A 15,021-nucleotide genomic window follows, 5' to 3' on the forward strand; every position below is an offset into this window, starting at 1 on the left:
TCCACATGCAAAACCAAAAACGAATCCCAAAAACAGAACAAAAAGATAAAAAAACAAAAGGAAAGCAAGAAAAAGATACTTCAAAAGTACAGCGTTTTACGCTGATTTGAACGGGTCAAATTGAATATACTACAACCATTATAGTACTTGATTGCATATGAAATTTTGTTCGCAATGATTTAAGATCATTTATCGCTTAATCCCACTTAGCCCTATCAAAATAGATCATAAACTCATTTCTTAATTCATATATTAATAAATTGATTATAAATAGATTAATTGTATTTAGTAAATGGGTCATAAATATGTATAAGTCTAATATGAATATTAAATGGGTCATAAATGAATCGTAAATGGATCAAAAATAAGTTTACAACTAATTTAAACTCAACTCATCTCTCTCACCTTCACTCAATCTCGTGCTCACTCATTCCGCACTCTCATCTCAGTTTGGATATAAATTTTCATAGATTTAGTTAAATATGGAAGTGTTTTAGCAATACGAGTCGGGTCGGATATGAGTCGGGTATGGATCAAGAAAATTACGTTACGCATAAATGGGTCATAAACGGGTTAATTGGTCAATTTGGATCGGATCATTTATGACCCAACCCAAACCAAACCCGATCCACCCATTGATAGATCTAATCTCTTTGTAGCCACTTATACAATACGAGCTATCGAATCACACTCCATCAAGTTATGAACTTATTGAAATCTAACACTGTAAAGATAATATAGCTTGTTGAGTTTGAATTTCAAAATCCGTCGATTCTCTGGTGATTTCTTCGTCTTTGCGTTAGATTTGCATTGCAAGATCTGTGAACTTCTTTGTCATTTCTCAATATGGAAAATGCCGACCACTGCTACTTTATTGTTAAAGATTGTATCTTTATAAAATTTAATTATGAAAAATTGCGCTAAAATAAAATCTCCCTAAATATTTTTATAAAAAGGCGTAATCAAGCTCTAAATGTTTTTAAGAGAAAAGGTGTATCAAGCTCTAAATCATGCCTTTGTTTTTAAAGAAAAATCGATATGAGAATAAATAATGTACAAAACAATTCCAACTTCTTACTTAATTAAGTAAGCCAGCTACTTCGACCAATAAAAAAAAAAAAAAGGTAAGCCAACCACGAGTGTTGAGCTTGCATATAGAGCGCCCATAGATATCGATATGGAAAATTCTACTCGCTCGTGTAATTATAAATTGTTTCTACGCCAGCGACTTCCGATCACAGCAAGCCGTTATTAGCCTAGTAGAAATTTTTATTTTTTCCACGTGCGATTACTCGAACGATGCGCGCAAACGAAATATCAAAGTCAAATTTGTGTAGCCTTGAGTGCCAACGTAAGACTTTAAACACATTATTATTATTTAGGCGGTCCATTCTATATTGCCAGACCACGATCTGCTTCCTCACCAAGACAAGAACCAAGTAAAATGCCAAACCGCCACCATCTCTGCACTCCCTCTCCTTCCATCTCGCTCTTCCTCTTCATCTTCTTCTTCTCCGTGAGCTTCCATGGCGTCCGCTCCGCTTTCTCGACCATTTGCGACCCTGCCGCATCATTGTTCCTATGCGGCAACGTCACTGTCCGATATCCATTCTGGAATGACAGCGACACCCCCGTGCACTGCGGCTACCCAGGCCTCGGCCTCGAATGCCCGTATGGCTATCATTACCCGATCCTCAATCTTCCGGGCGACGCCTACTTCGTCACCGACATCAACTACAACGACGAAACCCTGACTCTCGTCGACATCGACGTCACCGACGTAGCCGGCCAGGGATGCCCCAGGGCCCGCCACAACCTCACGATCGGCTCGCTCCCGCTCGGTTACAACTCCGCCGACGTCAATCTCACCTTTTTCTTCAACTGTAACACTTCTCTGGGGATGCCCATCGACACTGTGGCCATCGATTGCTTGCTATCCGGTGATAAGCGGTCGTACGTGTTCGTGAACATGAGCCGGGAGGAAGAGGCGGCGTTCGATGAGGTGTGGGACTGCGAGGAGATGGTGGTGGCGGCGGTGAAGGGGACGGAGGTGACGGCGGCAAACGTGGTGGAGCGGTTCGCCGGGGCGATGAGCCAGGGGTTCGTGCTCGACTGGGAGGCGGCGAAGGAGTGCGGCACGTGCGAGCACTCCGGCGGGCGATGCGCGTTCAACCAGACCAAGCAGGTGCAGTGCTTCTGCAACGACGAGTCGATTCACGCGGACGGTTCGGCATGCAAAGGTAAGAACGAGGTTTGTGTCTGTCAGTTTTCTTTGCCATTGTTCGTAAGTGGTTTCTGCATTTTGTTCGCCAATCGCCATGCTTACTTTTTCAATGCTTGTCACTTCTTAGTTGCGTGTGATTTGATTTCTGCCATATGTTTTGATGTTGCCGCAGCCGTTAGAATATAGAAAAGTATGTGCTCGGTTGGTCAATTTCTTAATCAATGCTTTTCCAAAATTTGAAATGTAGCCACTTGTGCATGTTTAATAAAAAAATTTAAAGTGGAGAACTATCACTATCACGTATAAATATAAAACGATAGACAAACGAGGTGGGATATATTAATACCCCTCTTGTACGCAAATCGAATTAAGAACCACAAATCGGATTTGACTAATTGAGGGCGACCCACGCGAAAATAAATTGGGATACAAAAGCTTGTCAAAATTTAATTCAAAGATCTAACACAATAAGTGTATGAAGACCGCGTATATAAAGATAATACAAAATCCCCTAGACAAGCGATGTTAGTACTTTAATACTCTAAGCTAAAGTTAATTTCTCTCGAGATTGATAAAGTATAAGTACTTGCACGTAGTGAATGGAAGAGATAAATATTTTTTGTTTGGGGAAATTTCGAAGGTGGGTTTTATCAATTGGTTGCAACTTAAAATATAGTCTTACGGAAATGTGGTGGTTTCTTTTTCAGAAAGATGTCTTTTCTCCTTTCTTGCTATAATTGTCTTTCGGAACTGAACAACTCCTTATGGCGGGGAGTTCCAGTTGAGTCTTAGGTCCCAGTACTCCGAGGACATAAAAATAATAGGGGGTAGAGGCAGCTCTCATGTCTCGATAAAGATAGTGGCTAGGTTAACACCCGTAAGATTTTAGTAAAATCCTCCTAAGCAAGAGGTTAAACCGCTTCAACATATCTTAGATGTAAAACACACAGAGGGTATTTCCTCCTCTTGAAAAAGACGAAGATATATGAGAAATTGAGAGGAGCAAGACGTGGGAGCACCGGCACAATAAAATAAGAAACACAGTCTCCGCTTGCCGCGTTATTGCCTTTGATCATATTCCTCCTAGGAATTGGTACCTAAAAAAAGTATTATTTTCAATAATACTTGAGGCCTGAGCGATTTATGAGCCTTAGCAATTTTCTGTAATTGAAAATGGTGGCAAGTTATTGCTTCCAATGTGGGTCACCATCTTCATCAACGTGAATCACGAGAGATGGGCCCGATTCGGCTTGACCCAGGAGCCATGGCCCTTTGCCATCCACTGATCTTTAACCAAGTTGCTTTTTCTGGGGGCTGATTTATCATCGGGCAAAAGTTTACGGAAACTCGTCCAGATGACAGTTTAGCCGCCTCAGTTCTGCTGAGGCTCCGATCCCCTTCTGTGTTTCTAGTCTATCTAAAACGCTGCAAGCCCATCTTTGAAGGAGATGGGCAAAGCTGCTTTGATTAGTCGGGGCTGCCGTGTGCAGGAATTGTAAGATGCGGAATACTAGTCCAAGTCCTCCCAAGTCAAGTCTACAATTATACAACAGCTCAAGCTGCTTGGCTAGTTTCCACTTGATTCCTCCTCCTCCTTCTCCTTCTCCTTCTCCTTAGCTTTTGTCTCGGGCGCCAAAGTCTTGGTCTTTGGATGACTTAAGACAAAGAGGTTCACACATCGGGGGTCAAGTCATTCCCCAAAAGCAGCATTGTTCTTATCCCTCTTGCATCCTCTTCCTTTTTACATGCACCCTCCTCCCCTGTTTTTGCTCCAAACACCATCTCCATTCGGATGGATCTTACCATGTCGTGTTCCTCCCTCTCCTTGCTCTTCTTCATCTCCCTCCATATTCACTTCCTGGTGCCAGGTTCTGGCAAATTCCTGCCGTTCCGAGAGTGCGCTCCTTTCGTTTGCGGAGATAAAAATATCAGCTATCCTTTTAGGCATAATGAGCGACCGACTCACTGTGGATATCCAGGCTATGAGCTCGGATGTGACGGACATAACCCAACCCTGGTTATGGAGTCCCTGACATATCGGGTAATCCACATGAATACGAACATGCAGATCCTTGAAGTGGCAAGGAAGGATTTATCGGACGATTTATGTCATGGAGCACATGTCAACACCACTTTGAACTCCAGTCTCTTCAACTACACTTCCAGTGACCTCAATTCCATCTTATTCTACGATTGCGATTCATCGCCGATCTTTGGATCTTATCCGTTCTCGTGTCCTACGTCTGGAGATAGCTACTTTGCTCCAGTTGTGGACCTTGAACACCTACCACAAGAGCTATGCAACTTCAGTGTCCTTGTCCCAATTTCACAAAGTGATGAAGCTCCAGATCGACCACCACCATCGGAGGACAGCGATTTTGGTGCTCCTATTAATCATGCTGCTCGAATTAGTGAGATCCTGAACAAAGGCTTTGAGATCACCTGGATTGCCAACACAGCGCAGTGTGAAAATTGCACTGAATCGGGGGGAATATGCGGGTACGACTGGAAAAGGCAACGATTCAATTGTTTCTGCACTGATGGAGCCTATTCACCGACCTGCAACGGAACACGAGTTCCAGGAAGCTTCCCTTCAAGTATGTATACTTACTCTCACCTATTTTGTGGTTTTCAATTAGCTAAAGCCGTTCAATGAGATGGATTGCTGGGCATAACCTTCCCTTTGCTTGTTAATTGGAAAACAACCTGCTCATGCCCCTAGAGCCTGACAATCTCTTTTTGCTGGGCATACCCTTCCCTCTAATACAATGAAGTGCAGTCATCTCATCATCGCTACGACATGATCATGTTACAATTTCGACTCCGAGTTTTAAAACTTAATCACCCCATTCTCAACAACCTTCCTTGCCTTAATCGTTTGATCATTAGGTCGGTATCTGCGACCCCCAAGATCCAACTGTTTAAATACATCGATTGAATATGCTCCGAGTTTACTGTAAAATTTCACGTCATGGACAAGTGATCTAGATCGGAATACGTTAGCCGATAAGTCAATTAACCTAAAATTTAGGTTTGACTTGTTCTTTACTTGTCATTACATGGACTCTTGACCCCTCAAATGGCCTAGACTTTTTCGCAGTGAGAACATTAAAAAAGTTTCACTTTTCAATTTCAACTGCTTAGGAAGAAATCCGTAGGAAATTTCTTCCCATGTTTCCTGGCCACATCTTCCTCATCACTTCCAACCCCAGACCCAGTTTCAACGTTCGATAGCCATCTTTTAGATTTCCATCCTTCACGAAATTTCAGAAGACTGAAACTTGTCTCGGTCAAAGTCAACGGTCAGAATAGTTTTTTTTTTATATTATACTGAGGAGGAATTAACCACATCCATCTCTTTCACACTTCAGTCTTCGGAGAAAGCGAATAAGAACAGAATTTTTCCATTCTCAGCATGCCCCTCTGAACTCTAAACCCTCATTTCACATAATATTCTCCACCCATTATAGCATGAACTTGCTCAAATGGGTGACGCAGCCCCTCTCCTTCTCTCCTCCCCTTCACACTCCATCCTCGTCTTCGTCCTCGTCGTCCCATGAGTTCTTTTGTGCGAGGGAGATGGCGTCGTCCACCACACCGAATGCTGCCGCTCTTTTAGTTGCGGAACCGTCCAAAATTTAAATTATCCTTTATGGGGAGACGGTTGACCCCAATTCTGTGGACTTCAGGGATTCTAGCTCGAGTTCTATGAGAACGAATACCCTGTCGTTGAGTACGAAGCGCAAAAGTACCGAGTCCTCAAGATTGATCAACATCTTCGTACGATGACGATCTCGAGGATGGATCTGATGGACGGTATGTACTTGCGCGAGTTTAGGAATACTAGCATGATGAAGTCCAGTCTCTTCCATATGAACCCAGCCGTTAAGAGCCTTGGCATCTTCTACGGATGTTTGGACACGTCGAAGAACGTAAGCAACGAGTTCGAGTGCTTCTACGACGACTCAAGGAAGTCGGCTTTCTTCATAGATGACATTTTCTGCTGCCTTCTTCCGGTCCAAATGAATCTCCAAAACTTCATGTGTGGAGCTAATTGTCGCCAATTGGTCCTTGTCTTCGTCTTCACCAACATAGTCTATCGGGCTCTGTCCGATGATGTGCAATACAAAGCCAAAATGAATAATTGAGGCTTATAAATCATGTTCAAATGAATCTCCAAAAGATGTCCGCACTTTTTGAAAGTTTGAATACACAATTACACTTTCATGACAAGTTTTAGGACTTAATTGCAACTTTTGAAAATCTTAAGACTCAATTGCACTTTTGTGATAAATTTTAGGGCTACCAATGCACTTATCCCTATCAAATATTCACTGGTCAAAGTTAGAGAAACTCGTCCAGATGAAGGTTAGCCTCAGTTTTTTAGGTTCCCATCCCACTTCTGTTTCTAGTCTTAGACGATGGGCCTGCGCCTATCTAGAACGCTGCTAACTATTTCTTGAGGTCGTTATGAAGTGTCCTCAAGTGAATCGTGAACGAGATCGGCAAAGCTCGTTTGATTAGTGGGGGCTGCGTGTGGAAATTGTTGTGTGGGAATACTAAGTCCAACTCCTCCTAAGTCAAGTTTACAAGCTCAAGCTACTTGGCTAGTTTCCACATGCCGCCTTCTCCTCCTCCTTTTTAGCTTTTGTCTCGGGCGCCAAAGTCTTGGTCTTCGGACGACTTAGTCAAGAGGTTCTCATTTTAGTGCATTGGATCAATACATTCTCCAAAGTAGCATTATTCTTATACCTCTGCATCCTCTTCCTTTACATTTACCCTCCTCCTTGTTTTGCTCCAAACACCATCTCCCTTCGGATGGATCTTACCATGTCGTGTTCCTCTCTCTCCTTATTCTTCCTCCTCTCCCTCCATATTAACTTCCCCATGCCAACTTCCGGCTACTTCCAGCCGTTCCTGGATTGCGCTCCTTCTAATTGCGGAGATGAAGAAATCAGCTATCCTTTTAGGCATGTTACGCAACCAAGTTACTGTGGGTATCCAGGCTACGAGCTCGGCTGTTACAGAGATAACTTTACCCTGTCCATGGGGTCCCTGGAATATCAGGTGATCCACATATATTGGAGTGAGCAGATACTTGAGGTGGCAAGGTCGGATTTATCGAAAGATATATGTCTTCAAAGATATGTTGACACCACTTTAAACTTCAGTCTCTTCAACTACGCTGTCACTGACCTCAATTATACCTTATTCTACAATTGCAACTCATCGTCAACCCTTCGACCTTATCGATTCTCTTGTCCCGCATCTGGAGATGGCTACTTCGCTCCCAATGTGGACCATGCAAATCCACTACACGAGCTATGCAACTTCAGTGTCCTTGTCCCAATTTCATCTATTGAAGTTCTAGGTCTACCACCACCATCGAAGGGCAACAATGATAGTGCTACTATTAGTAAGGTCCTGAATGAAGGCTTTGAGATCACCTGGATTGCCACCACATCGCAGTGCGAAAATTGCACCATATCAGGGGGAAGATGCGGGTATGGCTGGACAAGGCAAGAATTCAATTGTTTTTGCCATGATGGAGCCTATTCAATAGCCTGCCCCAGATCGCTAGTACCGGCAAGCGTCCCTTCGATACCGCTAGTACCGGGAATCGTCCCTTCAAGTATGTATGCTTACTCTCATCCAATATGTGGTTTTCAATTTGCTAAAGTTTTTCAAAGAGAAGGATTGCTGGGCATACCCTTTCCTTTGCTTGTTAATTCGAAAACAACTCGCTCATGCCCCTAAAGCCTCAAGAGACTCATTTTGCTGTGCATACCCTTCCCTCAAACGAAGTGCAGAATCCTTCCTTGCCTTAATCGTTTGATCATAAGGTTGGTATCTGCGACCCCCAAGATCCCACGGTTTAAATACATCGAGTGAAAATGCTCCGAATTCACCGTAAACTTTCACATCAGGGAAGAGTAATTCAAATGGGAGTAGTGCATTAGCCGATAAGTCAGTTAACCTAAAAGTTAGGTTGGACTTGTTCTTTAATTACTTCTCAGAACATGAACTCTTGACCCCTCAAATGGGCTAGACTTTTTCACAAGTGGGAACCTAGAAAAGAAGTTTCACTCTTCAAATTCAACTACATGGGAAGAAATCCGGAGGAAATTGCTTTGCATGTTTCCTGGCCACTCCTTCCTCATCACTTCCTCATCACCTTCACGAAATGTCAGAAGACTGAAACTGGTCTCGGTCAAAGTCAGCGGTCAGAATAGTTTTTTTTATATTATACTTAGAAGAATTAGCCACATCCATCTCTTTCACACTTCAGTCTTCGGAGAAGGTGAATAAGAAAAGAATTTCTCCATCCTCAGCATGCCTCTCTGAACTCTAAACCCTCGTTCCACATCATATTCTCCACCCATGAGAGCGTGAACTTACTCAAATGGGTGACGCAGCCCCTCTCCTTCTCTCCTCCCCTTCACACTCCATCCTCGTCTTCGTCCTCGTCGTCCTCCTAGTCCCACGAGCTCTTTTATGCGAGGGAGACGACTATGTCCACTATACCGAATGCTGCCGCTCTTTTAGTTGCGGAACCGTCCAAAATTTAACTTATCCTTTCTGGGGAGGTGGCCGACCCCAATTCTGTGGACTTGAAGGATTCAAGGTCGAGTGCTATGAGGAGCAGCACCCTATTCTTGAGTACCAAGCGCAAAAGTACCGAGTCCTCAAGATTGATCAACATCTTCGTACGATGACGATCGCGAGGATGGATCTGATGGACGGTACGTGCTTGCGCGTGTTTTGGAATACTAGCACGATGGAGTCCACTCTCTTTAATATGACCCCAGCCGTTGGGAGCCTCAGCATCTTCTACGGATGTTTGGGCACGTTGAAGAACATAAGCAACGAGTTCGAGTGCTTCTACAATGTCTCCAGGAAGTCAGCTTTCTATATGGAAGATGTCTTCTTGAACAGAAAGCTCCCGTTTGACGTAACCTGCTGCCTCACGAGCATCAAGGTTCCCGTTCTTCATAACACGCTCGATGATCTCGGAAGAGGCAATATCAGCTTGCTGGAAGCTCTGAATCGAGGGTTCGATGTTCAGTATAGTGACCAACCTGAGTGCTCGGCATGTACTTCTTCTGGCGGGTTTTGCGGTAGCAACTCCTCTTCTCCATCATCTAGTTTCACGTGTTATTGCCGCGACAAACCCTACGCTCGTACCTGCAATCACCCTGGTACGTTCTTTAGGTAGCATTCCCAGGTGATCATTCTCAACTTCATTTGGTGGGTTCTTGTTTATATCGGCGCGTGAGATTCTGTTTTCGACGGCGTAGAATATGCACGAAAATCACTAAACCTTGAGCTGCTGCGGAGTTAGTTTCACTTAGTACCTCGAAAGATCATACGGCCAATGGACCCCAAGAATTTGTTGAGAGAAAACTCGATTTGATCGAGTGTGATCCGCTTGTTTCTTTAGTTGGAAATTCGATGGCTCCATACTTTGTTTTGTCCTCCTCCATCTAAGAACATCAAGCGACAAGAATTAAGACTTTTATTTCATCATTCTTTGTGGTGGCGCGAAGCAAGACGAAATTTCAACTTAGCCACTGCTTGGCCAGCAATTCTTCATGTGAGAGAGAGTCGTTTTCGCTGACTAGTCACGAAGATCATGTTGAAATGTCAATGGTCAACGGAGAAGGAGCTCCTGAGAAGCGCCATCTAGATTGGACTTCATTTTAGCCCCAGCATACCTTTCGATTTAGGCCCATAAAAATTCCCAAAACTATGGGTCCACCGATGTGGATTTGAGCCCATAATTTTAGACTATAGGGTCCGTGAAGTCAATATCTGTTAAATTTGCAACATATTATATATATATATATATATATATATATATATATATATATATATACACACATATATATAATAAATGTAAGACTCCGTCGGGTCATAAACTTCGCTCAGGGGAGTGGGAACTCGGACGTGGGATAAGAATCGAGTGACATGTGACTAAGTTTTGTCCGCGCCAAAGTTTGGTATTGGAAAAGGAAAAAGAAATGGGACAACCAATGATTAATTAGCGTTGCTTAGTAGGATTTGTTCATGATGATTAGGTATATCCTCAAAGTCAAACATTTCAAAAAAAAACGTTGGTGGGTCCTCCAAACCTGATTGTAATTTAGAAGTCCCTTTTGACTAGGAAGTTTCTTGGTTTGTTCTTCCAAGGTTTTCCGGGCCAAATTTCCCGTGTGCGTTGGTGCATCTACATGGGGGCGTTTGACTAATGCACGCGCCGCTTGGTGTCTGGTTCAAAGTTGCTGAACCAGCACCAGAAGACAGCGATGGGAGGTTTACGACCAATTCAAACCAACCCCGGTTGATTTTTTCTGCAAATGCTTTCCACACCCACTCTCCTGCCTTTTTCTTCTATGCTCTGCAATCCTCTGCCTCCTCCTTCCAGTCCCAAATGAGTCTCCAAAGCTTCATGTGCGGAGCTCATTGTCGCCAGTCGGTCCTTGTCTTCGTCTTCGCCAACTTGGTCTATCGGGCTCTGTCGGATGGTGCGCAATACGAGGACTGCGCACCTCGGAACTGCGGATATGGCCCGAACATCAGCTACCCTTTCTGGATTTCTGGCGTGCAGGAGTCCTATTGTGGCTATCCGAATTTCGAGATTTCCTGCATAGAGATGTACCCTTTCCTGAATTTCTCGGACAGTGAGTTCATCATCAAGGATATCTTCTATGCGAACCATTCGTTCCTTCTGGTTAATGCCCTCCTGTACCAGGACTCCTGTGGTGCTCCGCCTCGTAATATCAGCCTCGAAAGGACGCCTTTCAATCTCGTTTCCTGTGATGTTGATTTCTTCTTCTACTATAATTGCACCTCGAAGCCGACAGGTTTTACATATCCAGTGGACTGTGCTAACGACTACACCGACAATTCTTTTGCTCTCTTCCCCGATAAAGCATTCCAAGAAATGGATTTGTATTCTGCCATCAGCTCCTGCGATTCCCCAGTTAGTGTACCTGTTGATGTTAATGCAAATCTCACCAGCTTGGTGTCTATGAATTACACTGAGATTTTGGAGATGGGGTTCCTTTTGAACTGGACTGCAATTAATTGCAGCAACTGCGAGGGAAGTGAGGGACGGTGTGGATTCGAGAACAATAATTTCGTTTGCTTTTGCCAAGATGGTGCTCATTCTCTAACCTGCAATGATGGTAAATGCATGGGCGATTCAGTTTTTTTTTTTTCTTGACCGAGTTTTCGTGTCCACTATTTTTCTTGATCTTTCGTTTCCACGTGCTGTGAATGGTGTCCTTAAGCTTTTCAATTTCTTCGCCTTAGCTTAGATTCTAGACGCACTTACTGCTGCAAATGAAACTCTCTTATCTCCAGGGTTCCAAGATACCTTATCGGAACTCATAGATTTTGACGTTCGCGAACCTGGAGGAATTGAAAGAAGAGTAATGGAAATGTTGATGTTTCTTTCTTTCTGCAATAGTTTTCCAGTTATCAATTGGGTATTAATGATTCGAGGATATCGAAAGTTCTTTCTTGAACATGAGCTGCCCACTTCTTTTATCAGCGGGACGACTTCTAATCAAGGCTATAGTAGGTCTGCTTAGAAGCCAAAAGTTTTGAGACATGTCTAGAAACATACTACCCATTCAATTAGTCGCACAGAAAGTTTTATCTCAGCGTCTGATACTACATTGTTGATCATATTGCAGAGTGTTTGCTAATTTATACCAGCTAGAATTTTTTTTTTCCCTGTCTTCCTGTTCATCCCCTGATAACTCTAAAATTCGGATTTTAGCTTATGTCTATACTCGTTAGTCAATCAGCCACATATCCATTTGCATGTGTTTTCAATTTCTTCTGGTAACATGTCACTAATTGATCGGTGAAGAGTTCTTCAAGAGGAGGCTCGAGCCAAACTGGTGAATTTGTAATCTTTTCACTCGATCGTGGTGTTTTTTTCTTTCTTGAAACTGAATGAGCTATAACCTCATGATGTGCTCTGATCTTTATATCTCTTAAGACGCTTTGAAATGATCTGTTTGCAATTTGTTGACACATTTTTCACTTTTGATGACTACCGTCTCAGGAAAGAACCATATTGGTCGTAAACTTGGAATAGGTAATTATTTCAAGACTCTCTTCCACTTCTCTGCACTCTCCCCTACAATTTGTTCCGACTTTTTGACAGTATGCTTCCCTCTTTGCTCATTGGAATCTAATAATATGCTCTCCCTCTCTCTCCCCTAAAAATCAGGTTTTGGTAGTGCAGCAGGTGGAATGGCACTGGTAATTATTATACTCTTCATCTATCGATCTCGCCAAAGAAAAAAATATGACCAGTCATCCTATGTCTCGAGAAGCATGTCCTCTATTTACTCCTCCAGGACAGATTTCGAGAAGGGCAGTCTCTACTATGGACTGCCCATCTTTGACTACGACGAACTGAAAAAAGCTACCAACAATTTCGATCCAGCAGAGGAACTTGGTGATGGAGGCTTTGGCACTGTTTTCAAAGGTAAGAGCAACACTGCAATTGTCCATAATTAGTGAACCCGTGATCAAAGATTTTTGCCATAACCTTAACGAGTTTTGCAGGCAAACTCCGAGATGGGCGTGTCGTTGCAGTTAAGAGATTATATGAAAGCAACTACAAAAGAGTCGAGCAGTTCATGAATGAAGTTGAAATACTAACCCGCTTGCGCCACCCGAATCTAGTCTCACTGTATGGCTGCACCTCCCGGCAGAGCCATAGACTCCTGCTCGTGTATGAATACGTGCCAAACGGCACAGTGGCTGATCATATTCACGGCGATCTAGCTAAACCCGGCTCGCCCCCGTGGCCCACCCGTTTGAACATAGCCATAGAAACCGCAGACGCATTGGTGTATCTCCACGCATCTGTTGTTATCCATCGAGATGTGAAGACCAACAACATCCTGCTGGACGAGAACTTCAGTGTCAAGGTTGCGGATTTCGGTTTGTCGCGCCTCTTCCCACTTGATGTCACCCATGTTTCAACTGCTCCTCAAGGGACACCGGGTTATGTCGATCCAGAATACCACCAATGCTACCAGTTGACTGAGAAGAGCGACGTGTATAGCTTCGGAGTAGTCTTAATGGAGCTCATATCTTCCTTGCCAGCAGTTGATATCACTAGGCATCGCCACGAGATAAATCTGTCAGCCCTGGCCATAAGCAAGATCCAAAGCCATGCCTTGCACGAGCTTGTAGATCGAAATCTCGGGTACGATACAGACTATAGGACTAGAAAAATGATTACTGCGGTGGCAGAGTTGGGCTTCCAATGCTTGCAAGAAGGCCATGACATGAGACCATCCATGAAAGAGGTATTGGAAACACTGAAGGACATACAAAACTGCGGCTGTGACATGGAGAAGTCGGACGAAATGGATAATCCATCGGATGATGCTGTTCTGCTGAAGAACAATCCGCTAACACTTTCGCCGGTTTCGGTCACGGCGAAATGGACTAGCAACGATACGACGCCCAATGCCAGTGGTTAGGTGCCATTACAGGAGACAGATTCTTCTGAAGATAGCTGATATGTACAGTAGTGAGGTAATGTGTATGAGTGAGGTAAAGAGAATAACCACATTATGATATGTTTCCTTTCTTTGTTTGTCGTCACTTTCTTCCATACTGGGCATCTTCGCTGAGATGTGAATATTCTGTGGATGAGAGAAAGTAGTTGGCACAATTTCTTCTTTGTTCTCTCTTCTGACTTGAGTATGAGGGCTTGGCCTTTCTATTTTTGGGTAGGTTCAAGACCATGAAACGATTCGACGTCGACTTCTGTAGCGTGCCCCGAATGTCTTGTCTGTGCCATCCAACCGCGTTGCCTGATAAGTTTTGGTTGGATTCATGCCTAAAACGATTCGAGAATCGAGAGCAATCTAATAGGACAGCCATGGCTTCTGTTCTTCCTAGTTTTTGCTCGCGACAGTAATAATATGCACCCGGCAAGCGGCGTTAGCCAGCGCGGTTCGATTGTCATGTTTCGATCAACCGGGAAATTTGTCATACCAGAACAAAGGATGCCTCAGATAGATAGTAATACCATGACCTCTCGCTGAAGTAAAACACCTTCTATCTCATTTCCAAAGCTGTCTCGCTCGGAAATAGACCTACTTCAAGAAGCTACTTGGAAGAAGCAACTGAGAAAAACAATGTGGATGCCCGAGTTTCGCCGACGATTCTAATATGCGTGACTTAAAGAGATTACGAGAATTTCGCTCGACCGGCGGCCGGTCAACGCCGAGAGATCGAGTTGACTTTTACGGTAAAGCCCGTTTAGGCTTTTTCGGCCCAACTCTGGCCCACTAAACTGAATTTTTCGGCCCGTCAAATTCTTCGAAGATCGAGGCGAGCCCGGGCCCGGAGGACCCGGCCAGCAAAATCGGCTCGCTCCTCGCCTCACTAAGGATACCTCATCATCATCGTTCAAGAGGCCTCTGGATCAATCTAGCATCATCCCAACCTCTGCATACATGAAGAAAATATTGGGGTGATTCTAGCGCTCCACGTCGGCCACGCGTCTCTCCACTCATTAATCGTCACGTGTTTAGTTGGGGGGCGGGCACGCGTCTCTCATTAATTGCCACGTGTTTAGGTGGGAGGCGGGCACGCGTCTCTCCACTCATTAATTGGCACGTGTCTAGGTGGTGGGGGGATTTCAAAAACTCCTTTCTCAGACACCTGCTCATCTTCCACAAACGCTCCTCGGCTTCATCTTCATCGCCTCGACAAAACCGCCGTAGCCATTCCAACGACCGAGCTTCAGAGCT

General features: G+C 44.0%; 5 protein-coding genes across 5 annotated transcripts; all 5 read left to right on the forward strand.

The window, feature by feature from the left end:
* The first annotated feature begins 1,444 nt into the window (after positions 1–1,444).
* Positions 1,445–2,410, forward strand: LOC130140288 (LEAF RUST 10 DISEASE-RESISTANCE LOCUS RECEPTOR-LIKE PROTEIN KINASE-like 1.2). Its single transcript, XM_056319309.1, has one exon. It carries the CDS (start codon positions 1,445–1,447, stop codon positions 2,408–2,410), a length of 966 nt encoding a protein of 321 aa, XP_056175284.1.
* Positions 2,411–3,384: 974 nt separating this feature from the next.
* On the forward strand, positions 3,385–5,525 carry LOC130140298 (LEAF RUST 10 DISEASE-RESISTANCE LOCUS RECEPTOR-LIKE PROTEIN KINASE-like 1.3). The gene has a single exon (XM_056319335.1). The coding sequence runs from the start codon at positions 4,017–4,019 to the stop codon at positions 4,878–4,880; it is 864 nt and encodes a 287-aa protein (XP_056175310.1). The 5' UTR covers positions 3,385–4,016; the 3' UTR covers positions 4,881–5,525.
* A 1,054-nt stretch (positions 5,526–6,579) lies between these two features.
* LOC115668428 (LEAF RUST 10 DISEASE-RESISTANCE LOCUS RECEPTOR-LIKE PROTEIN KINASE-like 2.7) lies at positions 6,580–8,041 on the forward strand. The gene has a single exon (XM_030589884.2). It carries the CDS (start codon positions 7,043–7,045, stop codon positions 7,979–7,981), a length of 939 nt encoding a protein of 312 aa, XP_030445744.1. The 5' UTR covers positions 6,580–7,042; the 3' UTR covers positions 7,982–8,041.
* Positions 8,042–8,060: 19 nt separating this feature from the next.
* On the forward strand, positions 8,061–10,066 carry LOC130140299 (LEAF RUST 10 DISEASE-RESISTANCE LOCUS RECEPTOR-LIKE PROTEIN KINASE-like 2.7). The gene has a single exon (XM_056319336.1). It carries the CDS (start codon positions 8,628–8,630, stop codon positions 9,438–9,440), a length of 813 nt encoding a protein of 270 aa, XP_056175311.1. The 5' UTR covers positions 8,061–8,627; the 3' UTR covers positions 9,441–10,066.
* Positions 10,067–10,179: 113 nt separating this feature from the next.
* On the forward strand, positions 10,180–13,948 carry LOC115676681 (LEAF RUST 10 DISEASE-RESISTANCE LOCUS RECEPTOR-LIKE PROTEIN KINASE-like 1.2). Its single transcript, XM_056319330.1, has 4 exons — positions 10,180–11,412; positions 12,303–12,335; positions 12,471–12,731; positions 12,812–13,948. Exons 1-4 carry the CDS (start codon positions 10,473–10,475, stop codon positions 13,738–13,740), a joined length of 2,163 nt encoding a protein of 720 aa, XP_056175305.1. The 5' UTR covers positions 10,180–10,472; the 3' UTR covers positions 13,741–13,948.
* The last annotated feature ends 1,073 nt before the right edge of the window (positions 13,949–15,021 follow it).

This window comes from Syzygium oleosum, unplaced genomic scaffold, assembly GCF_021117445.2.
Source record: "Syzygium oleosum isolate NSW1041296 unplaced genomic scaffold, Sole_v2.1 Sole_v2.17, whole genome shotgun sequence".
Classification (NCBI taxonomy): domain Eukaryota; kingdom Viridiplantae; phylum Streptophyta; class Magnoliopsida; order Myrtales; family Myrtaceae; genus Syzygium; species Syzygium oleosum.

What these genes read in the sequence shown, in the direction of transcription:
- LOC130140288 (XM_056319309.1), top strand. Translation starts at nt 1,445, where the DNA reads ATGCCAAACCGCCACCATCTCTGCACTCCCTCTCCTTCCATCTCGCTC.
- LOC130140298 (XM_056319335.1), top strand. Translation starts at nt 4,017, where the DNA reads ATGGATCTTACCATGTCGTGTTCCTCCCTCTCCTTGCTCTTCTTCATC.
- LOC115668428 (XM_030589884.2), top strand. Translation starts at nt 7,043, where the DNA reads ATGGATCTTACCATGTCGTGTTCCTCTCTCTCCTTATTCTTCCTCCTC.
- LOC130140299 (XM_056319336.1), top strand. Translation starts at nt 8,628, where the DNA reads ATGGGTGACGCAGCCCCTCTCCTTCTCTCCTCCCCTTCACACTCCATC.
- LOC115676681 (XM_056319330.1), top strand. Translation starts at nt 10,473, where the DNA reads ATGCACGCGCCGCTTGGTGTCTGGTTCAAAGTTGCTGAACCAGCACCA. An exon ending in TTCTCTAACCTGCAATGATG is followed by an intron (nt 11,413 to 12,302) that starts GTAAATGCATGG and finishes CTACCGTCTCAG; the next exon opens with GAAAGAACCATATTGGTCGT. An exon ending in TGGTCGTAAACTTGGAATAG is followed by an intron (nt 12,336 to 12,470) that starts GTAATTATTTCA and finishes CCTAAAAATCAG; the next exon opens with GTTTTGGTAGTGCAGCAGGT.